Raw genomic sequence first — 27,725 nt, forward strand, 5'->3', positions numbered from 1 at the left:
GAACACAATATCCAAAAGTGGATCTCTTATTCGACGGTGATCTGACCTAGTCTGCATCTGAATAAAAAGTAATTTTAGCATAAATCTTATCTTCATATAATAGTCCTCTTCCTCGTGCATTATATATATATATATATATATATATATATATATATATATATATATATATATATATATATATATATATATATATATATATATATATATATATATATATATATATATATATATATATATATATATATATATATATATATATATATATATATATATATATATATATATATATATATATATATATATATATATATATATATATATGAGAATCTGAATAACTATATTCCAATGACTATTACAAGGAGAGTCTAGAAATTGGCTCACAATACTCACTACAAATGTAATATTCGGTATGGTGACAGTAAGATAATTTAGTCTACCCATGACGACGATCAAGCATACTAGTTTCACTTAGGATGTCGAATGCATATCTCGTCGATTAATTGCAATGTCTGACGAGGACTGGGCAACTTCAATGCCTAAGAAGCATCTGAGTGAATCCAGATCTTTTATTTGAAATTTTTTGAAAAAAAATAAGTTTTGAGTCGGTGGATACCATATGGGTCGTCTCTAGTGATAACAATGTCATTTGCATAGACAACAAGAAACAAAATAATCCAAAGGAGAAACATAAGAAGTAGAAAGAAAATTATAATTTAAAACAAAAACATATTTTGGATTAGGACGATGAGACCAAATACATTTTCTTAATGTTATAGGAAGGTCAAGTTCAGGTGAAGTAACTAGAGGAGCAATTAGAGCAGGAGATAATGATGATGGATCATGTACTGTTCAAAAAGTGTAGGTGTGCATGTCACCCCCGTAAAGGGCATGGATACTAAGAGGCCTTAGTAGGTATATTACGCTTTATAAGGGTTATGGTTTGCCCGCGGCAGCGAGAAGCCATGTATGATGGTATGCTGCGATGGCTTAAAGGATCTGCTCACGTGAGGTGAGAAACTCTCTCTATATATAGTGTGATACTTTTGTTATAATATAATTGTGTGGTATTATCTATATGAGTTAAGATATGTCTCCCTCCTCCTAGGGGAGAGGTATTTATAGAGGCTCTTTCGAATCTAGGGTTTTGAAATCCTTTAAGGGCGACAACTGCTCCCCTATGACCAGGGGAGTTGTTGACCACTTATTATCACTACGCCAAAAATTGTTTTAAATATTTATATTTTTAACCTTTAATAACGCTTATACATGCTATAAAAGCCCCTATTATTATAGATTTTAATAAATATAATAGCGCTTTGAAAGCGCTATTAAAATAAGTGTTTTTAATAGTGCTTCATAAGCTATCATTTCCCTTTTCTATGCTACCATACACCTTGTTTATGAAAGAATTTAATAGCGTTTTTTTAATAAGTGTTATTATAATATTATTATTCAATAGCCCTTTTTCTAGAAGGACTACTGTTGACACAATTTTTAATAACACTTTTTAAAAATGCGCTATTAATTCCCTTTATATATTCTTTTAAGAAAATGGGATTTTGTAACTTAAGACTACAATAAAAAATCACACATTCTTCTCAAAATGCAAATATTGACAATATGACACATAAGACATGGTCAACTAATTTGTATTCAAAATAATTACAAACAATAAAAATTAATTATACGAATGTAAACCTTCAAACTCTCTTTCATTATTTCCAAACATGAAATTGTCAGATGTAGCACATTAACTAAGTAGTAGTAGTTTTTCATTGTGGTCTCTTACAATTATCGATATCCGCTTTCATGCACTAGTAAATTCTAATACATTCAAAAGATTATAAGACTTGAAAAATAAAAATTAAATGATAACTTTTAATACATAACTCATGTTTCATTTGAGTCAAACTTCTTACAAACAAGAACAATAACCATACCTTTAGGATTTTATTTGCATTTCATATGACATCACTTTACATATCTTCGTCAAGAAAGTTTTACATTTTCTACTCTATACTTGATGAGAGGAGAAATTTATTCAAAAAAATCTTGTACTCGGTTCACCCTCTTCCCTCCACTAGATTTTACATTTAAACCGATCATCCAATACAATCAATTAAAAAGGTGATAATGCTCATCCCAAAATGTATTTTTACTTTTAGTGTTAAATAATTATGTTATTTACATGGCATGTATTAACATAGATTACACGGTGTTTGACACGTTGCCGTGTAAGCACATGCCCACAATAAGTAAACAACAATATGTAAAAATAAAGTATATGTAACTTGATAGCCACTTTATCGACAAGATACGTTTTCTATCAAGACATAGGTTCTTTAATCAACTAATTTTAAATCATAATGATCATTTAACAAAAGACATAGGTTCTTTTGAAAAAAATGTGTTTTTCCGAAACAAAATATTTTGATGACTCATAAAAATTATAATCACAAAAATGAGTTGATTTACGTTAATTGATTATCCAGTATAGATGACAAACTGCCAAAACTGCTTCGAACCGGAGTAAACTAGATTAACCATAGAACCGTCCGGTTTTAAAAAACTTCCGGTTCACGAATGAACAAAATTTGAATTGCTTTTTTCTTCTGTTCTTCCCATAAAACCAAATCAGAAAGTGAGATATTAGAAAACCTAATATCCTTTCTCTTTCACACTTGAGTTTGCATTCAATTCGTTGGACATTTCTCTGATTCACAGTTCGTCACTCCGTACGCTGCTACACCGTCACGCCCTTCACCTTCGCACAATTAGGTTTGTCTTTTTGGACCTTCTGCTTTGCGATTTTGTTTCTTTGCTGTACTGGAAGATGAATTTTGTGTTTTTTATGATTTTACAAATTAGGGTTTACTATTTGTTGTTATTGAATTTATGTTTGACCTTGGGTGAACCAATTGAATTATGGCCCAAAAGTCTGGCAGGTTTGGCTTTGGGTCCGGTTTTTAAAACATTGGTTCAATGTAACTGAAACAAATTGGTTTTTGGTGAAGGGTAAGATGGAGACAGAGGTAGTGGATGCTGAGTTAGTGTTGCCAAACTATCTCAGTTTTAAGAGAGTTCAAATGTATGATAAATATCCTAAAGGCCAATCGAGAGGCCGGCACTGGAAACATCTTAAGCAGATTATTCAGGCTGAGAATTACCAGAATTACCCTCCTGATGAACCCAATTGTGAGTTTATCACAACAATTTCTTTTTTTTATCTATGCTTTGTTAAGAGTTTATAAAAATATTTGGAATTTGTGTTTATTGGAAATTTTAACTGTGACCAACACTAGTGGGCTGTTTGGAAAAAATTGTGTTGTTTTAATTTTAGGTGAAATGTTTTCATATCACCGGCGCACTGTGTTACGGGCCCTTATGTTTGATTATGCGGTGAAAAAAATTGATTACAAGTGAATTGATTATGTAAAATTGATTATGGTTAAAAGTGAGATGAATGTAAAGTGATTTATGTTTAGATAACTTTATGAAAAATTGAGTTGAACAGTAAATTTCATTGTGAAATTCACGATTAAACTCAAAACCTACAAATTCTAGCTTCAAATAGAATCAATTATGCTTTAGAAAAACCAAACACTTCAAAATCATTCCAAAATCAATTCTACACCTCTAGAATTGCTTTTGCCTCTTCCAAAAGCTAAACCAAACATACACTTTGTTTTCTGTTTTGGCCATTAATTTGAAAATGATAAAGTTGGAGATAATTATGACAAGGAAAAGGAGGCTAACTGTGGGGAATTTGGTGTTGGAGAATATTTTTCATGGGCACATATTTGCATTACATTTGTTCTATGATAACTTATAAGATTGTTTTTGGGGTTCTCTTTGGTTCTTTGATCATGAATGTTCTAGGCAGTGTATCTCCATACATAGATCGCAGAGTGATTGTTTAACTTGATCTAAAAGAATCTTAATTTATTTTTTATTGAATTGTTTTGCAGATGTCAATATTGAGTCACCCCCTTCCATGCATCCCTGCAAGAGAATTTGTGATATTACTGGCTATGAGGTATGTAGATCTTCTTTTACTCTTGTTTAGTGGTGTTTGCAAAATCTCTGTTTAAAAGGATATTCTCACATTTTTATTTTACACAAGTTATGAAAGGAATTGTGATCTATTAGTCACACTGGTTGGTTGAGCTTGATTTCTTTGTAAGTTTTGAACTTCAAACTATTTTTTTTAGATGCCATCGTGGTGCTGCCCTTTTAAGCACAATATACCTCTTAACATTTTCTATTGAATTAACTTCACACGTTTAAACAACAGACAACTAAAACTTGTCTATGGATATTATTTTGCCTTGTGTGAAGCATGTCGATTTAATAAATTATTTAACCAATTAAGAAAATGTTAATGATGATGATAAGCATTTGTACTGGAGAATTAACTAATCGATTTACCTTGCAGGCACCTTACTATGATCCTAAGACTAATCTCCGGTATGCAAATACTGATGTTTTCAAGACGATCAGATCGCTTCCTAATGATTATGTGCAAAGATACCTATCTCTGAGGAATGCAGCAGTCGTTCTTAAGTAGTTCTACCATTTACCTTGTCTTCTGAGACACCTTATTCTCTTCTCGTTCCTTAATGTTTTGTTTTAACTAATGCTGTATTGAATCTTCTTCCATGTTAAATAGATTTAGAGGGTGTTTAGAAGAGCCTACCATATGGATGATTAGCAGAATGTCTGTAAATTACTTATATGGAGTTAAATTACGAATATCAGTTGCCTAATCTTCTTATTCCATATATTATGCCTGAATAGCTATCAGTTAGTTTCTTGTAGTGCAAACATTTATAACTTGCCTAAGGGTGTATTGCATAAACTTTCAATATGAGCAAAACTAAGTTAAACCTTAATTATAACACTAAAACTACGATTTTTTTATCCAACCATAAGAACAGTTGTGAAGTTGCGAAGTCATGACCAACAGGTGAATATTGATTTCCAGTGTTGGAAGTGGTACTTATTTAAAATGAGTAAGTTGTAAAAATATACAAGAGCTTCTTAATTTTTGCGATATCATTTCGTCTGATAGATATACAGATCATATTCCCCACTTTAGCCATTGGACTTGAGGGTTCTTTAATGTCACTAACTGTTACTGACCAGCAGTTGAGGGATTATCTTCTGAAAGGAAAAATATATCATATTTAGATTGAGTAATAGAAATTTATATAATTCACATCTCATGTTCTATTTAAGATGGAGGAAGGATATCGTAACTCACCAACTGACATAGGATCAATATGTTCAAAAAAACCTGCAGAAACTATCAAATAGCAAAGAATGAGCACTATTCCTTTGAAGTAGTTCGAAGCTCCATTCTGCATTTTGAAACAAAGTTCAAGCAAAGATAAAAAAAATTACTATTTCATTTTTAGTATACTTAACAAGTTAAGGAGAAGGAACTTAGCTCAGAAATTGACTTACTTGCAGCATGAAGGCAACTATGATAACTGACATGAAAAGAGAAATTGTTTCAAAAGGCTGGAAATTTAAGTCCATAGGGCACCCAATCATCCATCCAATGACGACGCAAAATGGAATCTGCAGCGAGTGCGGTAATAACCATGGACATACAATAAAATAGACTAAACACTAGTGTCTAAGGAGACTAAGAAAAACTATAACAAAACAATGGAAAACCCAAAAATCTAGAACTACAAATTTCATTAAGAAAAAATCTTACTGCAAACATAGATATTTGTATTGAAGATCCTACAGCCACGGCCAGCGACATGTCCTACAAAGACGGTTAAATGTAAAGGAAAATTACACTCTTGCTCATCTTCATTCGGCCTAATACAAATTTGTCTTTGAAAGCACTAGTTATAGATAGATAATACTCACAAGTTTGTCTTTGACAGCAAACATAACAGATCCAACATGTTCTGCAGCATTACCTACTACTGGAAGAAGAATAACACTAAGAAATGACACAGGCATTTGAAACTCTTTTGATGCCCCCTGAAAATATTTATCTTACAACAATAACTTAGGCCATAAAAACACAAATAATAGAAATGAAAATGTAGACAAAGAACATGCTTGTTACCTCTATGGTTTTAACCAAGTATTCTGACAATATAGATATACCTCCTGTTAGGATTGAAGTCCATATCATTGATTCCCACATTGAAATCTCAGGAGCTTCAGCATCATTTGAAGTATCTTCGTCGAAACTCTTGTCCTAAATATCATTAATAACAATTATAGATCAAAATTAATTTGAGTACAATTCTCGTAGTTCATTAAGAGAAAGGGAGCTATGAAGGCTTAACCAGTTCCAAATTCTTCTGACTCTTCAATTGAAATACTATATATGAAGCATATGCCACAAGCATAATGCAACTAGTAAATCTTGAAAGAGATAACTGAGACTTTCCATATTCTAGTTCTGTTTGTGTAGCATGGAGAACTGCGGGAAATAACAGTCCCATCACGGCCATCAATAACAATCCGAAATCCACACTAGTATCTGCCTGATGATCAGTTAACGTCAATTTCTGTTATACGAGAAAACAAACTCGGAGAAACGGAAATTTGTTTTGATAGAACAAAACCATACATGGTTAAATACTTGTTCTTTCTTATGAAATACTAATCCACCAGCAAATAATGCACATCCAAGTACCAGCAACAGGTTAGACAGAATTGAGCCTAGTAGCGATTGTTGAACAAGACGAATATAACCGCTTTTGAGAGCGTGAATTGATATAATCAACTCCGTCGCATTTCCAAATGTGGCATATAAAAGACCACCAACTGCAAATTCTTATTGAAAATAAAGTACTTAAAAATAGGCTGCGAAGTGCTAACAATTCCGTTAGGCAAAAACTCAAATTCCTCACCCCTTCAGAAATCACGGTACTACAATGTAATTGAAATAGGGAAAGCTAAAGTTACCTGCCGGTCCAGTAAAGAGGGCTAGCTGCCTGCATCAAACGCAGTCGAAAAAACAGAATAAGTATCACATTTTTTTCAACTTCTTCACCGAAAGAGGGATACGAATTAAGGTTCCAATGTAGCATAACTTACTCGGTTGTATAGCCCAAACGCTCTGCCAAGGGTATAATACCTAATATGCTGAAAACAAAAACCCAACCCTGAAACACATTTGAAGAATCAAAAGTGGCATCATTTACAACCGAACCGATATTTAGCAATCAAACGAATAAAGAAACTTACATGACTATGAAACAATCTATCTACCAAAATCGCCATAGGACCAAAAGGCATAAGCAAGTTTATCTTGGTTGAAAAGACTACAACTTTAATGCTGCTAAGCACTTTACTTCTTATTACATTTTGTGAAAAATTTCCACACTCATGATCAATTGGTGAATCTTCTTCAAAGGATGCATCTTTTTTAGGAAATAAAGAAGGATTTAGCAGAATCGCGTTTTCGAGTTCTATCGCGGCTCTTCCGTCTAATGATCCCACCTGCACAACGATATCATTGACTATATAAAACACTATCAAGTGCATTAATATAAACAATCTTCATTTCTTAATGAATTGCTCTATCATTATAATTTTGTGCTTCTACAAACATATATTTCTTAAGTTAGTAACATACATTAAGTTTTTATATACAAAAAATTATAGTAACAAATAGACCTTTTTGATTTCTTTTGAGAAATAGAGAGAATATCTGATCTGTGTACAATGCTTACAATTAATATATACAAACACAAATTGAAGGTAACTTAGCAATCAAGAAACTTTTATGACGTACCGAGATTGCCCTCTTCATATTGTTTTCATCAAAACAATCAGAATATAATAAGATATATAATATGAGTGAGTAATCAGAGAGAAATTAACTGATAAACTTTTTCAGAAAAGGGTAACAAATCATAGAGATCTAGGTGCAGAGAAGACAAGATACGATAGAAGAAGAAATTAAGAAATGGATTGAATTTATCAAAACTAATTATCCACGTGGCTTGGATGGCGCCAACATCGCCTAATTCTCTTTAAAAAAAACCATGCTATTAAGATTTAGATTAAATGTTGAAAAATCACAAATTGATGATTTATTGTTTGAAGCAACTAACAAATTACTTATATATGATACAAAAAATTAGTGATTCATGATATAAGTAAATATTAACTAATTTGACTTTATTTAATAGTCCATTTATAAAATACTCTACTAGATTTTGTTTTATACTAATATTTTTTTTGAGGTTTATGATAATTTTCTATTTATATGATAAATAAATATTTTTAAAATAATATTTTTTTAAAATCTGAGGAAGAAAAAATCATTATTAATTAAAGTGAAATTAATTCTAAAAAGAGGTGAGCTTGTCCCTGAAAATAGTTTATCATATGATTATATTGTATAAAATATAGGGGTTTAATTAACATATATTATATTTAGAGTTTTACATAATTCAATCAATCATAACTATTATAACTATGAGAAAAAGGAATATGTACTGACAGTGTAAAATAATTTTACACTGTCAATCAATGAGACCTGTGTATCCCGTCACATCACATTTTTATTTTTAAAATACTGTTATAATTTGACAATATAAAATATTTTAATTGGATGTCAGTGTAATATTTCTTTACAGAGTTAATTAGTATTATATAAAATAGATACAAAACTTTGAAATAATTTTATAAAGAGTAAGACTTCTATGTTACCACTTAATTTCTATAAAATTAGGTATCGGAATTTATCGATTTAAACTACTTACCATTTGTAGATACATTATCAAATTCAATTGGAAAACACAAATTTTATATAAAATATAAATTCTTAGAGTACATCATGAAAAGTGGTTCATGTTTCATTTAAGATGGTAAATACATGTTCTTTTTATTAATTTATGGTTTTTGTTACTTCGTGAAAGGAATATTTTATTCAATTGTGAATTTAGTGGTTCGCGCAACTTCGGGAATAGTGGTCCTATGTGGTCGGTCACTCTAAGTGGGATTTGGTGATACTTTCAAAAACTCTTATGTCCAAATCATTGACTATCGGATGTCAGGGATATTTAGGTGAAAATTTTATGTGTATCTAGATTTCGCGTCTGTAACCTCTTTTATATGGGGTTTTCTAGGATTTTTGGAATTTAGAATCTTTGAGTCAACGGCCTCTTTTCAGATGGACAAATGTTAAGATATAATTCATTATATCATCTAACGGTCTTTCTTCAATCATTTGATATGGTAAAGTATCTTTTTAGGGCAAGTACACGCTTGTTCCTGAGGTCCTAGAACATTTTTTGGTGTATAGTTGTTGATTCAATATTATGCCATCTGACGTCATTGATCTGACGTCATTAAAGTATACCAATATGAGAGTTTCTTGCTTTATTGGGCTTCATACCATCTTCGGTCGCAATATCAGTTATGAACCCGAGTTGGAATAGTTGCCCCCTAAGCCTGGTCTGACGTAGCTAAGATGTGGCTTGCGATCTTAATTCGTCTCCACCTACACCTGCATGACCGTTATGCCATTTTACTTTTGTTATGTTTGAGCTCTTATGGCCAGTCCTTTCATAGGGGAGTAAACTCGGCCTAATACGATTTGATTTTTGTACTTTGGTTTTAGATTCCGGGACATATTTGTGTGTGTATTTGTTAATTATTTGTTGGTCGAGATTTCATTAATGAAAACTATAGCGGGTAGAGTTTCTACAAGATATGGAGGATAATTTAGGCTAATCTTGTTTCCTTCCTTTGTCGATTAGTGTGATGAAAGTACCCTGATCATACTCCTAAAGTTCATAGGTAAGAGGCATCATTTTTTCCTAGATGGCAAGGATAATCATTACAACATGGGAAAACACAACTACCTAGGCTCACTTGTTTCAGGCGTTGATTGGTGATTTTTGCCTCATTCATGAGAATCTTCTATAAGCAATACCCTCTTCATTTATTTTTAATCTTTTGCATTTTTGGCTCTCTTGGAATTTGGCATTCTAAGTTATTATTGTTGCTTCGTCTTCTCGTCTTCATTCTTTGTGATGAAATTGTTCTAGTGAGTTTCTTATTTTTCTGGAATTTCTTTTGTTTCTTGCACTTTCTTCATACTCTCCTAATGTACATTGGAATTTGATATTATATGTTATTCTCGTTGCTTTGTCTTCTTGTCTTCATTCTCTGTGATGAAATTGTTCTAATGAGTTTCTTATTTTTCTGGAAATTATTTTGTTTCTTCCATTTTCTTCACGGTCTCCTAATGTTCATATGATTTTATGACATTTTTGTGGGTGTTGTAGTCTTAGGGTTTTTTAGTAGTGTTTCGCTGGAAACTAGAATTTGCGAGATTTTAAATGTATGACTCTGCTTTTTAGGAAACTCTAAATTTGTTGGGTACAAATATATGGTTAGCTAGAAGCTCTGAATACGAAAACTTCAACAGTATAACCTATTAGAAGCTTTAAGCATGAAAACTCCAATCATATAGCTTTTTGAGAAATGTTGTTATGATATTTTTTCCTTGAACATGTAAATATGGGTGACTCTTTGTAGTTTCCTCATAGTGCATTCATCATTCCAAAAGAAATAGGCCATCTAGGTGTTAGTATAAATAAGTTTTATATAGGTTATCGATCCCTTTATTCGGATCCATATGGGTTGAAACATTTTGATTCCTAAACCTCTTTTGGGAAACCTGAGGATTGGGCCATAGTCCTTATCGACCCAAATGATTGAATTTGTATGTGGTTTCTTGTCGGTTCCCTATGAACGATATTACTTTTATGGATTATGGTTTTCATTTTCCTTTTACATTATTTAAGTTCCACTTACTTTCAAGTTTTATGTTGGCCCCTTAAATTATCTCTCATCCCTCTTGGAACTACATTAGAGCCCTCTAACTTTTATGTGCTCATATTTGGGTAAGACCCCGAGTTGTGGTAATTTGCGCCATATTTTAAAATATTGGGAATTTCTTGGAAGTAAGCATATGTTTAATGATCTTCAAACCTTTACCCACGCCTATAGAGGACTTTCGTTGTCTTTTTATGATTTACTACCCGTTGTCTCGATCTGCACATGATTCGATATGTCTCATTGGTAGCTCTTGTTGGACACATTTTATTCAATATTGGTATAATGACTATTTCATGACACATTCGAAGGAGTTGAGCTTGGACTTGAGAAACTAGAGGAGAGAGACTTAGCTTTGTTTCAGATGATACAGGGTTACTCTAATTCTTTGAATGGTCGAGTTCCATTACAACTTAATGATTCTTTATTTTTACTTTCAACAGTGAGGGAAAGGGCCTCGGTTGGTCCAAGTGTGTTTTCATTGTTTTGAATTATAATGTTCTTATCCTATTTTCCCTTTTTTTTACTTACTTTATCCATTTTGGTAGAATGGAAACAGGGCATAGTGGAAGTTACTCGGTATGTGGGAAAAAACATCGCCTCCTAAGCGGGTAGAGGTTGACTTGCTCTTAGGTGATGATGAAAATCTTGACATCGACCATTTTGATGGTGGGATAATTTGCCAATTTCTTGCCTCATTTTCCCTGACATGATTTTGTTCCCAAGGTAGACTCAACATGGGTTGTTAGCTTGGGGGATCTTAATCTTCAATCTATATTAGATGAGTGTATTTCTTACATTTCCAAATTGGTGGTCTTGACTTGCCATTTCCTTGCTTCTGATGGTACCCAAATGTTGAGGGGGACGCAACTCATTGCTGATTTGGAAAGAGAGAAATCATAACCTCATAAAGATATTGATACACTCCTCTGAGTCCAAACTAAATTTGATGAAAAAATAAAAAGATTTAAGAGTATCTTCTTCACTCTCGTGAAGATATGAAAAAGGTTGTTGAGATGCATCGATCAATTGAAAGTTATTTTCTAGATCAAATTCAATTCTTGGATGAAGAGAAGAATCAGTTTGAGGTTTTGGCAGCTATAAGTAGTGAAGAGTAGAAGACAATGGAAGTACATCTCTTGGACTCGTAAATGAGGATTCCTTCCATGTTGGTTGGAAATATAAGTAGAAAAGGTCTAGAATGGGCTTTAATAGAATAGTCCCTTTTAAAAACGATTTCAAAACTTTCAATACAAAAATTAGAGTTTAATGGGAGGAAGCTAAAACGCAATAGAATGGAGGCATGGAATCTCATCAATATGAATTCTTACCAATGTATTTCAAAGTTATCGCTAACAATATGATTAAAGAAGGACTTAAATTCAACTAGGATAATTCAAGTTGCTTAATCTAAGGAATTTAATATTGCAACATAGACATGTCTTTTACCACAATCGACTTAAATACGATTTGATAGGTATGATATAACATAGACCTCATGGTTATAGAATAAATCACTACAAGCATGATCTAACCTAGATGGCATAAAAAGATATATAGTGGTTTGACAATCATCCTCTTTATGCCTACTCCACTCTTAAGGGTTTGAAACCATTGGGGAAAACAATCATGTCTTCCACTATTTTCAAGAGTTAATAACAAGTATTTTGATCCAACAAACTATCATCAATACGAATGTTAATAGTCAAACTGAATTAGCCTACACACAAATCCAATGATGATTCCTTCTATTGACGCAGATACTCAATTACTACACACAAGATCCTCAATGATCTTGATCCAATAATCTTGCTATCCACAATATCTTGTTCCAAGATTCCTTTCTACAACATTCTTTCCTCGAATTTGGTGATGACTTGTTTCAGTGATTGCTATTAGCCTCGAATAATTGGATAACTCCCAACTTTGTGAGCTTTGATTGGTACTCCTGGATTTTAGGATCACGAAAATCCAGACTATGTTTTTAAACTAAAAAGAGCCATCTACGGTCTCAAACAAGCTCCTAGAGCTTGGTATGAGCGCCTCAGTATATTTTTAATCAAAAAAGGATTCAATCATGGTAAAGTGGATACAATTTTGTTTATTAGACGTAAAGCAAAACATATTCTTTTAGTTCAAATTTACGTCGATGATATTATATTTAGGTTTACTGATGAATCCCTTTGTAAGGATTTTACTATATCAAATTTACGTCATTGATTCTTTTAACGAAGGTGTTTCAGAAGTAGAAATTGGAATCCCCTTCAAAGCCACTAGAGGATGGGGAACAAGAGGTTCCTTAGTGATGGTTACCCTGATGTCCTGGTTAGTCGCCTTCTCACTCTGATTTTAATGGAGAACACCTTATATACGGTGAGAAACATGTTTTCTGCCTTTATTAGCCTCAAGGTTGCCTTTGCCTAGATGAATTGCTAGTTTCATTTCTGACTACATCATTTTGGATTCTAAGAGGTGGGAAATGAATTTAGTTTAGAGTCTTGGTTTCTCAAAGTTATTCATTTATAAACTTCAGGATTGTGGACTGTCTATTGACAACCGTAAGCAATTTTCTAAGCAAGATGTTCATTTCTTCGTTTGTTGTTCGGTCATTTGGAGTTGGGACCAGAGGTGATATGTTGCCCCTTTTATGGAATGGATATACTTTTGTTTCATTGGTGCCTAACATTTGGCATTTAGTAAAGGGGAAAAAGTGTTTCAATTGTCAACAGAAGTTGGATCTGATTCTTTGGGATAAATATGTGGTTTTATGTGTTATGTCGGTACTGTGCAAACAACAATGTGGTTTTGATGATGTCAACATTGTGGTTTTGGTGATGATAACTTCTAAGTATGTTGATGACATCTGTCAAAGTGGTTTTAATCATGACAACTCTTTAAATGATTCATGATGATGTCATATAATCAAAAAAGAAATATATCAAGCCTCATCAATCAAAGAGATCAAGTTTAGTGCTACACTTTGATGAGTAAGAAATGGAACTTGAAGACTTAAGGTTATGATCTTGAAGCTTAAAGGCTTGTAGGTGTGAAAGTGTGAAAGGTAGCAGGGTCTTATGCTTAGGGTTTTTATCATAGGCTTATTCAGTTTACTATAAAGGAACAAGAGTAAGTTTTGAGATACTAAGATAATCAAACACACACACAAACACCCACACACACCCACACACCCACACACAAAATGTTTCTCAAACCTCTTATCTATTTTTAAATCTTGTGAAAACCAATCCAGACAAGCACTTAGTTGAATTGAAACTTATTTAATCAATTAGGAATATATTATACACTACTTAATCGATTAAAAGATCCTTCTAATAGATTAGAATCAAAGTGTAATGCCTCATAATCAATTAAGGAGGTCGATAAACGGTTAGGTGATGTAGTTAAAAACTTTCCTATTTTAGCCAGGTTAGTATATTAACACATATGTTTAGTCTATTAACTCATTAAAATGGCCCATGAATTGTTTAATTTTTGAATCATTTTTCCTATATAAAGAACGTTTTTCCTCATTTCATTTCTCACCAGCTTTTTAAAAAGAAACACTTCTACCATTTTCTTCTCTCATTTCTTTTATAAGCTTGTTTTTTTCACCAAAGTTGCCTTAGTGTCAAGAGGGTGAAATTTTAGTTCTAAGAGTTGTTGTACAAATGATGAGATGGAGAGATAAATACAACTTGGGTTTCACAAACCAAAACTTATCAAATGTAAATACTTCAGCACAATGGATCTATATAACCGATTGTGTGGTCCACAAACTAAACAAACCAACTTAAGTGCACAATACCTTACGATGCATTGTATTTCACTTAAGTGCATTGTATCTTATGGTGTCCTGTATTCCACTTAAGTACACCATACCTCATGGTATTCCGTATTTCACTTAAGTACATTATACCTTATGGTGTACCGCATTTCTTTCATTAAATCAATTGCTTCATAATACCGTATAATCGAATAAATTTCCCTTATTAACTTTATCTCTCATCAATTTATTTTAATGTGTGTGACCCTGTAGGTTCTCATGACTTTGTCAATTATACTAAATCACACATTTAATATAATAAATAGTAAGCGGTATCTAACGACAGATTACTTATATCCAAGTCAAGAAAATATCATGTGATATGACTAAACATTTATGTGATAATGTTTATTTTTATGATTATTCTTTTCCCTCATGTCTATATTTAACACAAAGCATATATTAGGTCACCCCTGTCCATTTCAATATTGGGCCCTTAGATATTTATCTTATTACGCATGATAAGAAAATTTCATCTAGTTGAATCGTAAACACCTGGCTTTCTTCCTACGAGATACAACTATAATTCTGAATCACCATTGACGTTACACTTTGAGTACTGAACTTGAAGCTCGAGTCAGTTTTACCAGGTCTTATGGTGGGCGCCAATTATACTTGCTAGAAAAGTACACTGAAGGTAATCCTGTATTTTTAGGGTTATTTGTGATTTAGGGTATTTGTATGTGTTTAAGGTTAGCTCTTGTAGGGTTGTGAAAAACTATGGATATTGTTTTTTGGGAGAAAGATTAGAGACCCTCCCTCCCCATTATAGAAATGGAGTATATATAGGAAACTCCTTAGGTCGGGGTTTAGAAAGCCAGTGAGCGGTTTCCTTAGCTTCTTCCTCTAAAATGTGAAAAAATGATAAATGCTCTCCCTTAATTATGGAGGAGACAATTTTTCTTCTTAAATGAACTATTTATTCTGTTATCTCTTAGACACGCCACCACCCATGTTTATAGGATGAATGTGTGATGGAAGCCAACTCGGGTGGCCCAAGTCCAATTGGGCGACATCATGCCTCATTTTGAACGGTCTTATGCCCCCGGATGACCTGTTGCCCCATGTTGAGTGTTCGTCTAATACATAGGCAATTGATTTGTATCGTATAATTATAGATATTATAGGTCTTCCTTATTAGAACCAAATAAAATTATCTCAATACATCTATCAAAATTGCAAAAATATGACTCTAATCAAGAGATGGATCTAAAGTTCATCGCTCAGTCTCTTTCAAATTGTTCTTTTAAAAGTTCTTAGATAATATTTTTGAGATGTTGTTGCCATAAAAATTTTGGTTTTTTATTTTTATTTTATTTTTAAGACTTAATCCTCCTTTAAATAAAATAAATAAATTAGAGAGTACTCTAGTCTCTACCGTTAAAAACAAAATGTTAGCAACACTTGTTTTGGAACTGAGTAGTACATTCTCTTCGTTGATTTTCTGGGTTTAGTGTTATTTTCCCTCTCAAATAAAAAAAAAAGTACTAAGCGATGAGAATAAAAAGCGTCGGCGGTGGCCGCCGGCGTAGCATCACGCCTTCCGTAACTCCCTCCGCCTCTCCCATTCCTCTTCTCTCCACCGCCCAGGTACACTTCTCCCCTCTCCTTCCCTAGCTCTTCCAACAACACCTCGTTTTCTCTTTTCAATTCTAACCCCTCACTCTCTCTAAACCCTTACCCCAGGACGACCACAATGCAACCGTCTACGACAGCGACAGCACCGGCGATCACACGCACGCTCCACTTCCCGATTTCGTTCCCGATTCCGAACCACCAGATTCCTTAGACGATGACATTTGCATTACTTGCAACCAAGCCGGAGGACCATTGCTAATATGTACCCAAACCGATTGCCCCGTTATAGTCCACGCCACCTGCATCGGTTCCGAACCTAAGTTCGATGATTCTGGAAACTTCTTCTGTCCCTACTGCTCCTACAAGCGAGCGTTGAAGAAAACTAGAGAATTAAGAGAAAAAACGATTTTAGCTAAGAAAACTCTTTCGAGCTTTTTGGAAAAAAGCCAAACAGTGCGTAAGGATGATGAGGAAGAACACATTGCCGAACCAGAACCGGTTCAGGATCATCCGAACCGGGATGAACCGGATGTTTCTGATTCTGAGGAAAGAAAAGAACTAAATAGTAATGAAAATGGTAAAGATAAAGGAAATGTTTCTGTTTCAGGTAGTTCAGTGAGTGAAATTAAGGATTCCGATTCTAATTCTATCTTGGTGAAGAACGGTCATGCCAATGCCAACAATGCCAAAGGCAAACACAAGGTTGCTTATGTGAAAAAATCATTGTTACCGGAACGAAAAACTGGTGGTGGCGGCGTGGATGAGGAGGAAGTTACCAGTTCCAGAACGTTAAGCATACAAAAGCAAGTGTGAGTCATTTGTCTCTCTTGTTGCAGGCCATTGCGGCATGAAGTTCAGTGAATGAGTAATTTGATTTGATAATGCGTGTTTTTATTGATTTGTTCAAGTTTAGCTTGATTTCTAATTTGAAACACTAGAATTACTGATATTTTTATGGAGAGTTGATTTACCTTTAGGTATTGTTGGTTTGTGTAAGGGAGTTGTTGATTTTTTATTGCAGGACGAAGTCGAATTTGATGACTGGAAAACGTAGGAGATTGCTTTGGACAGATGAAGAAGAAAAAGCTCTCAAGGTTTAAGTTTTGTATAATGTCTTATCTTTTTAGAATTTACTGCAATGCCTTATTGAGATCATGCTATAATTTAGTACCTTCACTTCTGAGTTTTGACATGATTTCCTATGGCTTACTGGTTTTATTATGGCCAGAACAATGCAAGATATATATCTCTTTTTGTTCATCCCCTGTTTAGAATTTGTTCTGAACTGTGAAGTTGTAAAACAGATATTGCGTAATGTTTACAATTGATCAAGAAATATATAGAACATTCATCTTTAACTATTATAACCGCACAAGGTCTTCATTTGTCAATTAGTGATGTTAATTTTGGTTTTTGCATTGCAGGAAGGAGTGTCGAAGTACTCAACTGAAAAGCAGAATATTCCTTGGAGGAAAATTTTAGAATTTGGTTGCCGTGTGTTTGATAAGACTCGGACTCCTGTTGATCTCAAGGATAAGTGGAAAAACATTATCTCCAAGGAAGGTAAAATTACTAAGTTATACTCAGATATTTATAATAGTTGGTATTTTAGGATTATTGCGGAGTACCTTTTTGATGATTCCATATAAGGATTTTGCAAGAATGAGAATAAAATTTCCCGACATTCGTTTATTCAATCATTTTTTGCATTTTGTTGGAGAAGAACATGCACATTTTTAGCCTGTGAGATAGTTTTGATATTTAACTTGTTTTGAGGAGGTCTTTGTAGGTAGCTTTTTGATACAAGACCATTGTTAAAGAGGATGTAAGTTAGGAAGAATAGGATGAGGAATTGGGTTCAGTCACTTCTCAAATGGGTTTCTCCCTCTAACACAGGGATATGACAAACCTTCAAATCTCCTGGACCTAAAATTGCATTTTTTTTATTCATCTAGTTTTTTCTTTCTTCCAACTTCCAACTCTTAATGACTCTGTCCTCCATTCTCTAGCTATTTTCCATTTCCCTATAAAAAATGATAGTGGCTAAAGTTTTTCCACGTTATTGATTGAAAGAACCACTTTAACTGTTATTAATGTTGGAACAGATTTTCTCCTCTTTCTCTTTCCTACTACACGCACCTCGGTTTACAAGGCCATGAATGATAGAATTAAGAGATTTTATATTCAATTATGCATGTTTCCACAAAACTTGGAGAAACGTAGTAATAAGATTTTGATTTAGATGACTATGAACTTTTATTTAAAATGGTAACTGTTTTGTTACACAGGATGCAAGTAGAACTTGTGGAACCTGAGTTTCAATTGCATATGGCAGAAGGTGGAGGAAGCATATGAGTTGCTTTAGAAAGTTGATGTCATATCCATGTTTTGAATTCAGTTCTATGTATATAATTGCACGCATCCAATAGAATTATGTGAGGTCATTATAATTTACCTCTGCGAGAGTTTTTCAAAATATATATGTAATGTACAAAGAATATTAAAAATAGGGGTATTTTGGGAACTAAAAATCCTCCATAAAATTGAAAGTGGGGTCATTATAATTTACACAATGGAAGTGCAAATTCTTTGGGTTAAATGATTTTTGGTTCTAAAAAAATTGTACTTATTGCGATTTGTAGTCCTGTATTTTTTTGGAATAGGTAGGTCATAGTCCTTGGCTCAAATGTTGGTCATAATCCTTGGCTCAAATAATGGAAAATACATAGATCTTATGGATAGTACATATAAAAATAGGTGCATCTAATCTAATACATACAGAATGGTGCGCGTTTTTTATTTTCTTCCCTTAATTTGATTTCAAGAAACATTTAGTTTTTAATTTTTTTTCCCTCTTAATTAGCTATAGGTTTTAGCATTTTGAAATGGTTGTCATTTTTAAAAAAAATTTTACGAGAATTCCCAAAAACAAAAAGATTCTTAATTTTTTTTCAGGGAAACTCAAAAAACTTGTAGATTTTGATATAAAAAGATATAAAAATTCATTTTTTTAATTGTTTTTCTCATCAATCAACCTAACCATAAACATCACCAACATGAAATCTTTGCCATATTCATCAACTAAATGATCTTTCAAATCATATCTCTGATCAGCCAAAACAAAACTTTGATCAGCTTTCAAATTCATATCTAAGTTTTCTTCTTGAGACTTAAATATGATTCATATCTAGATTTGAGTTTTTTTACGTAAAACTTACAATTTAAAAGACTTAAAAAGAAAAGATAAATCATAGAATTGTTAATTAATTTAAAATTAAAGGACCGCACAAAGATTAGTTGACTAAGTATTTTTGGAAGTATCAAGAGGTGAGTTAATATGTATTAGTTTTGAGTTGAAACTGAGAGAAAAAAAAAGTCTCGAGTCATAGAAGAAGCAAGTTGCGTCAATAGAAGCTAGTGTCTGGCTTTTATTGTATCTCTTTTCATTGTTTTCAGTGGATATCATTCCACACCTTTGATAAACTGCAAAAGAACATGCATCACAGACACTGCAGACCAAAGAAGCATTTATTTGACTGAATAAAATTAAATTTACATCGCGACTTCAGAAAGGGTCCTCTACTCTATATACTCGCGAACCAAATATAACATTGCACCAGAAAACCAACGAGGAAGCGGAACTGCTCTTTTACCACCTTCTAGCGGTGAAAATGGGGTGTTGCATTGCACAGCAGCATGAGGCAACAGTAGTAGAGAGTGCTCTTAAATGACAGTTCCACTTGGAATTAAAGCATCCTTGATTACTGTGACAATACCACTTTTTATGAAATAACCTTCCGTTTCCCTTGCAGCTTCTTGCACATTGTCGCTGTTAATAATCTGTTGAAACCAGATGTAAGATTTCCATAGAAAAACAAACATGTGTTACATTGATTTGAAAGCAACACAATAAGGAAAATGCATGTGGGGGCAAGATAAGGAAGAACCTTGACATCGTCGCCAATTCTAGCATTCTTGTCAATGATTGCCCTTTTAATATGAGAATTCTTGCCAATACCGATTGGAACACCGCCTTTAGCAGCCAAAAACCTCCTATCAGCATCCGTCTACAATACCATAATCACAAGATCAATACTAAAGTTAGTACTTCTGGTCAAGCTAAAGTCGATCTGCGATGGGTATATTTAGCAATGTTACCTCATAATAATCTGCTCCCATTAACAACGTGTCCTCAATGATTGCACCTTCTGATATGCAAGATCGCAGTCCAACGACAGAATGGTGAATTTTGCAATTCTATGGAACAAAATATTGAAAACAGGGTTACTTTTCAATAAATTAACAAGTCTCAATCTTTTAGATATCTTTGCAGAGAAATGTGCAAATTTGCACAAGGAAAAATATGAAAGTTCTGAAAAAGCTTGCCTTAATTACACATCCTTCACCAATAACACTATCGGTGATATCAGCATCAAGCATCTTAGAGGGAGGCAAATATCGAGGTTGGGTGTAGATTGGAGATGAACGGTCATAGAAACTGCAATCGATGTCCCAACAAACATGGAAAAATCTCAATGACGCTGTTATTATGGTTAAATAAAGTCGACGGTAGGATGAATAACTTAAAAGCCAACATTAAGTTACCTAAAATCTGGCACAGGCTTTTTGGTGATTCCCAGATTTGCATTATAGAAAGCCTCAATCGTACCAATGTCTTCCCAGTATCCATCGTATAAATAAGCTTGCACCTGGAATAGGCTATTATTCTCAAGAAACAATAATGTTCATTACATATTGAACAGGTAGAAGGAAATCTTACTCTCAATCCAAGCTCGGTCGCACCAGGAATAACTTCGCTACCAAAGTCGTTTGCACCAGGAAACTTGTCGCGGAGCAGATCTAGCATCACATGTTTGCTGACAACATATATACCCATGCTAGCAATGTAAGGCATTTCCTTAGCTCTCTCGTCGTCGAGACCCAAAATAGTCGTATCAACCTAATAGAGAAAAGTCAAATCATAGCAGAACATTTTAACCAGTTATGTACTAAATAACAAATAACTATATTTTATAGGCTCACCTTCATAGCTTTCAACTGTTCTCCTTTCGGCTTCTCTGAAAACTCAACTATACGCCCCTCTTCATCAATTTTCATTAGACCGAATGCAGTGGCACGCGCTTCATCCATTGGCAATGCAGCAACAGTGATATCAGCATCACTTTCCCTGTGTGCTTGTATAAATCTCTCATAATCCATTCGATACAAATGGTCACCCGCCAGAACCAAGTATTCCAAAACATTGTGCTCTTCAAAAAGCCATAAATATTGCCTCACCGCATCCGCAGTGCCCTGTTACATCAAAAGCAGATATATTAACAATTAACCGTTTGGGATCCTAATAAGATCATCAAGTATAGATGAGATGTCTTATTACCTGGAACCAATTTGGATTCTCAGGACTCTGCTGCGCGGCAAGAACCTCAACGAAACCTTCATTTTTGTAGCCACCCAAGTTGCTCGCATACGCACGGGACAAGTGTCGATTCAAGGACGCCGAATTGAATTGTGTGAGGACATAGATCTTTGATATGTTGCTATTTAGGCAGTTGCTAACAGGGATGTCAATCAATCTATAGTTTGCTCCAAGAGGAACAGCTGGTTTCGCCCGCTTCTTTGTCAACGGATAAAGACGCGTCCCAGCACCACCTCCAAGTATAATGCCAAGAACACTCTAAAACATTATCATCAAAGAAAGAAACATTACATTCAATTCACAGTGGATCCTACCAAATTCAAATATAGCATATACCCAATTGCTAAAACATTGAGAAAATAAACAAAAGATTGATTTTTTTTCTCTGTCTCTCACTATGCTGAAACCATTAATAGTCAAAGTAACAAATAAAGAAAGAATGAAGAAAAAAAAGTAAACTCACTCGGCTAGCATCTGGATCAAGACAAGTTTGAGAGTTTTTGGAATCAGAAACAGCCTTGGGAGAAACAATGAAAGGGTTTCTACCTGAACTTCTTCTTGTTCCTGAAACAGTGAAAATCTTATCACCACAGAGCTGTGATGAAGTGAATGAGAGGTTGCGTGCAATGGCTTTGGATGAAGAAGAAGATGAAGAAGAGGAGGAGGAGGAGGAAGGCGGCACTTTGAGAACACCGATCGCAGCCATTGACGCCATATGGCTTTTGGAGGTATGAACTGGCAGTGTCCGGTCTCAAAGACAAGTTCTGCTGCAATGAAAGACAAACAAAGAAATCAATGTGTGGCTCTTAATTCCGCTCCTACTTATGTTTTTTCTTCAAGTTTAAAAGAAAAAACTTATTTAAAAAATAAATATATCTGTGCAAAAATATAGAAATTAATTAGAGTTGATAAAATTACAAAAGACGGTAAATTTCATTTAGTCAGGGTTTAAAGTCAAAACCTCTAACTAAGATCAAAAATATCTCTTATCATTTTATTAAGTGCTTTTAAGTTAAAAAATAAAAATTTCATATATTTTTTTTTCTCATTTTTAAAATTCATTTAAATATTAATAATTGTTTTTTCATTTATGTGTTGAATATTTATTATGGAACAAATAGGTTTAATTTTTAACTTAATATAATGCACCGCTTTAGTCTTTTATAAAAGAAATATTACAAGTAAATTTCATAATTTTATGTCATTCAATTTAATCATTTTTATTAATTTCTAACAAAACAATTTTAAGTTCTGTCGAGGTAAGTTTTGTACAAACTTGAATTAATATAAATAATTAAAATATATATATATATATATCGGTTGAATTGCGCGTTCTTCAAAAAAATAAAACTAGTTTAAAATTTAATATTTTTTTAATAAAAAATTAAGAGAAGAGTCCAAATAAAATAACGAAAACAAATTAAGAAATTAATTTGAAATATTTTTTAATTAAAAAAATTAAAATAAGAAATTAAATTAAGTTAAGAGATTTTATTATTAATTATAAAAAAATGTAAAAAATAATAAATAAGTTAAAATATAATTAAAAATATTTAAAATTTATTAACTCATTAAGTAAAAATCTAAAATTTTCAATTATACTTTTGTGAATCTATATTTTAACTAAATTGACATGCAGTAATCAAAAGAATAAGTACTAGTATATTTTATATTTTTATAATTGGAGTTTGTGATTAAAAATAGAAATGTCAGAGAAAGGAAAGGTTATATGATGTAATAAAGTAAGGGTTGGGGAAAGGACAGTGCAGATTGCAATGGGTCACGTGAATGTATCAAGCAATATTTGTCCAATGTAGAATAGAATAGAGCTATGTTTGTTTGTTTTTTGTTTTTTTTTTTTTTTTCAATTCTCAACCGTTCTTTTTTCCGTAAAAATTAGACAGATGGATTAAATTGCAATTTGCAAAATCAGAATGGGTGAAGGGCGACCGTTCAAAATCTGCCTGTACAAACCAATAAAACAACGACATTCCATGCTCTTACCAAATAGTCTTATTACATGTTTGTAATTAAATTTGCTAATGTAAAATTGATTCAACTTTATTTTATAAACTTGAGTATAAACTTTATTTTAAGAACAAAGTATTAACTATAGTCAAGGGAAGTCGCGATATAGACCCAAGAATAAAATATAAAAAAAGTTTTTTTTATGGATTTCTTATAAAATAGAATATTTTATTATATAAGGATTGATTTATTTTTGTTGATAATATGTTAAATAAGATGTTTAGAAAGATATTGATGTGTTATTTTTAAAAATATTTTGTTTATTATGTATTTAGTGTTATAGATATCCGTGATTAATTTAAAAAAATATATTTTGTTTGGAATATGCATGAGTTGTTTTGAAAAGATTTACTAATAGGTTACATTGACTTGTCATAATGATAAGAAAAGATTTAATCGATTACATTTATAGTCAAAAGTTAATAGAATCAACTTCTTAACTAAGATAATTATATTCGAAGGACTAAAAGTAAGGTTTATTAAGTAAAGAATCAAATTAAAATATAAATTAAGTTAATTGATCTTTGAGATTAATTAAACTTTATTTATTTAATTATTCATTTATTAATTCAAATCATCTCCCATATTTTAAAACCGTTGATCTTAGAAACAAAATTGATTTCGAGCACAAACAAACGTTAGTGGTTCCATTTAGGCCATGATAATAGAATCTCCCATGAATGTTTCACTAATCTTAAAGATAACACATATTTAAAATCCTAATGTGATTAGGATTTTGAGAGTACGTAAATATAATATTATTATTTTTAGTATATGAGTTTTATTTATAGAACCACTTATATGTATTGTAGTGCATCCTAATAATGCACCATCGAATTATAAATAAATCTTATTTATTTATCTAATTTCCTATTTGTTTGTCTTTATGTGAATGACTTATAGGTTCTCCATAACAATGACATTAATATTAAATCACTCATTTAAATTATAAACAAAAAGTTGTGTGTAGCACTATATTACTAATATCCAAATGACGAAAACGTAATGTGTTCTAACATATTTTTTCTTTGATAATGATAACATGTATAATTTTTTTTGTCCTTATATCAATATTAAATACATTGCGTAGTTTAAGATACAATTGGATACTTCAATATTATATTCTTGGATACCTGATATACACAATAACAATGAATAAGTTCAATATTTCATATTGATTTATTTTAGTATTGTCATGGATTTTAACGTTATACTCAATCAATGTTTCATAGATATTACTCATGTATATGTATGAGAAATTATCTAGATCATTTATGTTTTTTCTGTTATAATTAATGAAGACGTGAATTAAAAGTATAACCATTGATGTGCTCCAATAATAATAAGACACCTTACAAGTGAGTAAATGAGCATTCAGAAAATAGAAAATAGTGACACGTTGAAATTTTAACCCACTTTAATGTTTCTTATACAGAGTTGCACTCATTAACTTATTAAGGAGCTAACGAGGAGAGTGTGTCACGTGGATGAGTGTGGTGATCCCAAGTCTTATGTCACTTCACATTCACACTATTCGGCTTCGACTCCGGGATCGAGGTCGAGGATGTGGGCGTAGAGGTGCTAGTGGCAACTTGTATGTGCCACTTAAGCACAACGCATCAGAGCAATCAGGCTACTCGTGGTGCGTAAGGAGACGCTCCGGTGGTCGGACTTTGCCCGATTATTGCCGACAAGTCATTACACGTGGCAGTGTTCGTTACTTCAGTTTGATATTTTTGAATTTGAATTGTTGCAACGCTTAGTCAAAAATGTTGCATTATTTGGTGAAATGGTGTATTTTATCGAGGGTCGCAAGCTTTTGAAACAACACCATATAATATATAAATAAAAAGTTTTAGATTCAGAAAATAATATAACACAATTAAACTCTCATCTTCATTTTTTATATCCTAGATTTCTCTCTTCTTTACATTTGAACCTTCACCTATTTTATGCAAACTTGAATTAGACTTTAAGACAAAATTCATTTAACTTATAATCATTATCTAACCGTATATATTTCAAGCATCAAATTGATGAACCAAAACCTTGTGAAGTTGGATTTTTTTCGATGGGACAAACTTCAATCACTGTCAAAACCTTGTTAATGCGTTAAGAATCATCTCAGATTCTAACATAAATACTTTAACAACTCAAGTAATCCCCTTTCTGGATTACATTACACCAAAATAACAAAATGCACATTATCAATAAAAATGCAACACAAGCATGCTAATAATTCATCTCAACAGAATTATATTTCAAACATGCAACAATACAATAAACATAACTCAATATAATCCATATTCACAACCTTCTCATATTTCATACTTATTCTCAATGTTTAATATCTCATCATAGCAACATATTCAAATATTTTCAGAACTCATAAAACATGTTCATCAACTTCGCACAACTCGATATTTACTCGATCAAATAATCTTTAATAATAATTCTCATCAATTACTCATATTATCACAACATATTCAGCCTATGAAATTATTACCAATTAATAGTAATTTGTGTTAGCTTTCCAATGCTTCAAACTGCGTCTCGTTCCGAATTACGAAATTCAAGTTATGATGAAAACAAAAACAGAAGAATTTTGTCGATGGAAAAGGGGCATTTCCCTCGCTAAGCAGCAACGTACAGACCTGCAAAAACTATAATGCAATTTTCACCATTAGAGGACCTCTAGAACTTCGGTTTCGATTCCGTAAAAAATTTGACGCTCAAAATTAAACATACTACGATTATCCCATGATTAAAATTTAATTTAACACATAAACTTCATTATTTTCATAAAAATCATTGATTTGCAAAACTTTCGGCAATGCAACAATGGTGAAAAAACATCAAGTATCTAAATAGAAAAATCAATCATGAATAGTGCACGGATTCATCAATTATTACAGACAATTTTCATCATACAATCAGAATTCATCCACAACATACACCCTATTGGAGGTTAAGTTCTCATCTACCTTACCCTTCATGCATAAGCCTTATTGAAAGCTATTCTCCCCCCTTATCGGATATTGCTAGCAACAAAATTATGATTTCCAATAGAACTTCTTCTTCTCCACTCCAAGTTTTTTCCTCTTCTTAGCTATTTGATCTCTTTCTCTTTTATGTGGTTTCTACGTACCGACAAAATAGACTATTCTTAGGTTTCTCTCATTATAATATATAATTATATCAAAAAAACTCTTAAATATATTTTTGTCCCCTCATAACAAAATAATTGTTTCTTTCTCCCATTAATTTTTCCTCAATTCTCACTTTCACCCCAAAACTCTATTTTTCTTTTAATTAATTAAATCTAGTAAATTATTATTACTAAAATAATTTTTAGTAATTCTGAACTCACTTCTACTCGTCACCTACAACTATCTCTATACCCTTAACTCAAGGGTACACACCATCACTCCTATATTTAATTAATCATTCACAATTAAATAAATATGCAAAATATACTAATTCAAATAGTTATATAATTCAAGAATTGAGGTGTTACATCAAAACTGTTCAAACTGCACCTTGAACATCTCTACATTCAGCAATCAATACCATCAAGGAGTGGGAGAAAGGGCTTAGAAGAATCTTGAAACAACTTGTAAGAGTCGGAGTTTAAAAAATCCCCAAAAAACACAACAATGGTTGAAGGTGACTCGATTACTTACGCTTTCACTTTAAACATGTTCATATTATTTAAAGCATCCTTAGTATGTGTAACTATTTATTTTTACAATTGGTATTAGGGTTTCGATTTTCTTTGCCTTATATAATGAAAGCTTTTTTCTGTTTTATGTTTTTTACGTTAAAAATGTGAAAATAATTATGTGAATACTTTGAAAAAAATTTTTTTGATTTTTTTTGTTGCTTTTAAATCGCTTAATTCGATGCAGTAATGAGAGAAAACGAGTCGGCCCAATAAATGAGTCACAATCGGGTTATTACAACTCATTTGGGAAAATTTTACCTATATCCCTACATTTATCTCTATACCCCTACATTTTATAAAAA

The 27,725-nt window shown here is 32.5% G+C and overlaps 4 protein-coding genes across 5 annotated transcripts; 2 read left to right on the forward strand and 2 right to left on the reverse strand.

The window, feature by feature from the left end:
* Nucleotides 1–2,373: 2,373 nt before the first annotated feature.
* On the forward strand, nt 2,374–4,766 carry LOC127083341 (protein EIN6 ENHANCER). Its single transcript, XM_051023649.1, has 4 exons — nt 2,374–2,778; nt 3,015–3,195; nt 3,969–4,036; nt 4,436–4,766. The coding sequence occupies exons 2-4, from the start codon at nt 3,021–3,023 to the stop codon at nt 4,565–4,567; spliced, it is 375 nt and encodes a 124-aa protein (XP_050879606.1). The 5' UTR covers nt 2,374–2,778; nt 3,015–3,020; the 3' UTR covers nt 4,568–4,766.
* A 201-nt stretch (nt 4,767–4,967) lies between these two features.
* Nucleotides 4,968–7,908, reverse strand: LOC127083339 (vacuolar cation/proton exchanger 3). 2 transcript variants are annotated; one of them, XM_051023648.1, is made up of 12 exons: nt 7,775–7,908; nt 7,225–7,479; nt 7,075–7,142; nt 6,943–6,971; nt 6,605–6,801; nt 6,318–6,518; nt 6,092–6,226; nt 5,887–6,003; nt 5,726–5,779; nt 5,467–5,583; nt 5,264–5,360; nt 4,968–5,163 (listed from the first exon to the last, which is right to left on the reverse strand). In XM_051023648.1, the coding sequence occupies exons 1-12, from the start codon at nt 7,790–7,792 to the stop codon at nt 5,135–5,137; spliced, it is 1,317 nt and encodes a 438-aa protein (XP_050879605.1). In that variant the 5' UTR covers nt 7,793–7,908; the 3' UTR covers nt 4,968–5,134. The 2 variants fall into 2 exon arrangements, with proteins under 2 accessions (XP_050879605.1, XP_050879604.1); XM_051023647.1 differs by lacking the exon at nt 7,775–7,908 and having other exon boundaries at nt 7,225–7,655.
* Nucleotides 7,909–16,050: 8,142 nt separating this feature from the next.
* LOC127083342 (uncharacterized) lies at nt 16,051–18,817 on the forward strand. The gene is made up of 5 exons (XM_051023650.1): nt 16,051–16,246; nt 16,343–17,043; nt 17,256–17,328; nt 17,659–17,797; nt 18,523–18,817. Exons 1-5 carry the CDS (start codon nt 16,151–16,153, stop codon nt 18,531–18,533), a joined length of 1,020 nt encoding a protein of 339 aa, XP_050879607.1. The 5' UTR covers nt 16,051–16,150; the 3' UTR covers nt 18,534–18,817.
* An 821-nt stretch (nt 18,818–19,638) lies between these two features.
* Nucleotides 19,639–22,485, reverse strand: LOC127083343 (glucose-1-phosphate adenylyltransferase small subunit 2, chloroplastic). The gene is made up of 9 exons (XM_051023651.1): nt 22,135–22,485; nt 21,633–21,929; nt 21,278–21,547; nt 21,015–21,194; nt 20,840–20,943; nt 20,621–20,732; nt 20,393–20,491; nt 20,182–20,301; nt 19,639–20,074 (listed from the first exon to the last, which is right to left on the reverse strand). The coding sequence occupies exons 1-9, from the start codon at nt 22,384–22,386 to the stop codon at nt 19,958–19,960; spliced, it is 1,551 nt and encodes a 516-aa protein (XP_050879608.1). The 5' UTR covers nt 22,387–22,485; the 3' UTR covers nt 19,639–19,957.
* Nucleotides 22,486–27,725: the final 5,240 nt, after the last annotated feature.

Source organism: Lathyrus oleraceus, chromosome 5, assembly GCF_024323335.1.
Source record: "Lathyrus oleraceus cultivar Zhongwan6 chromosome 5, CAAS_Psat_ZW6_1.0, whole genome shotgun sequence".
NCBI classification, from domain to species: Eukaryota; Viridiplantae; Streptophyta; class Magnoliopsida; order Fabales; family Fabaceae; genus Lathyrus; species Lathyrus oleraceus.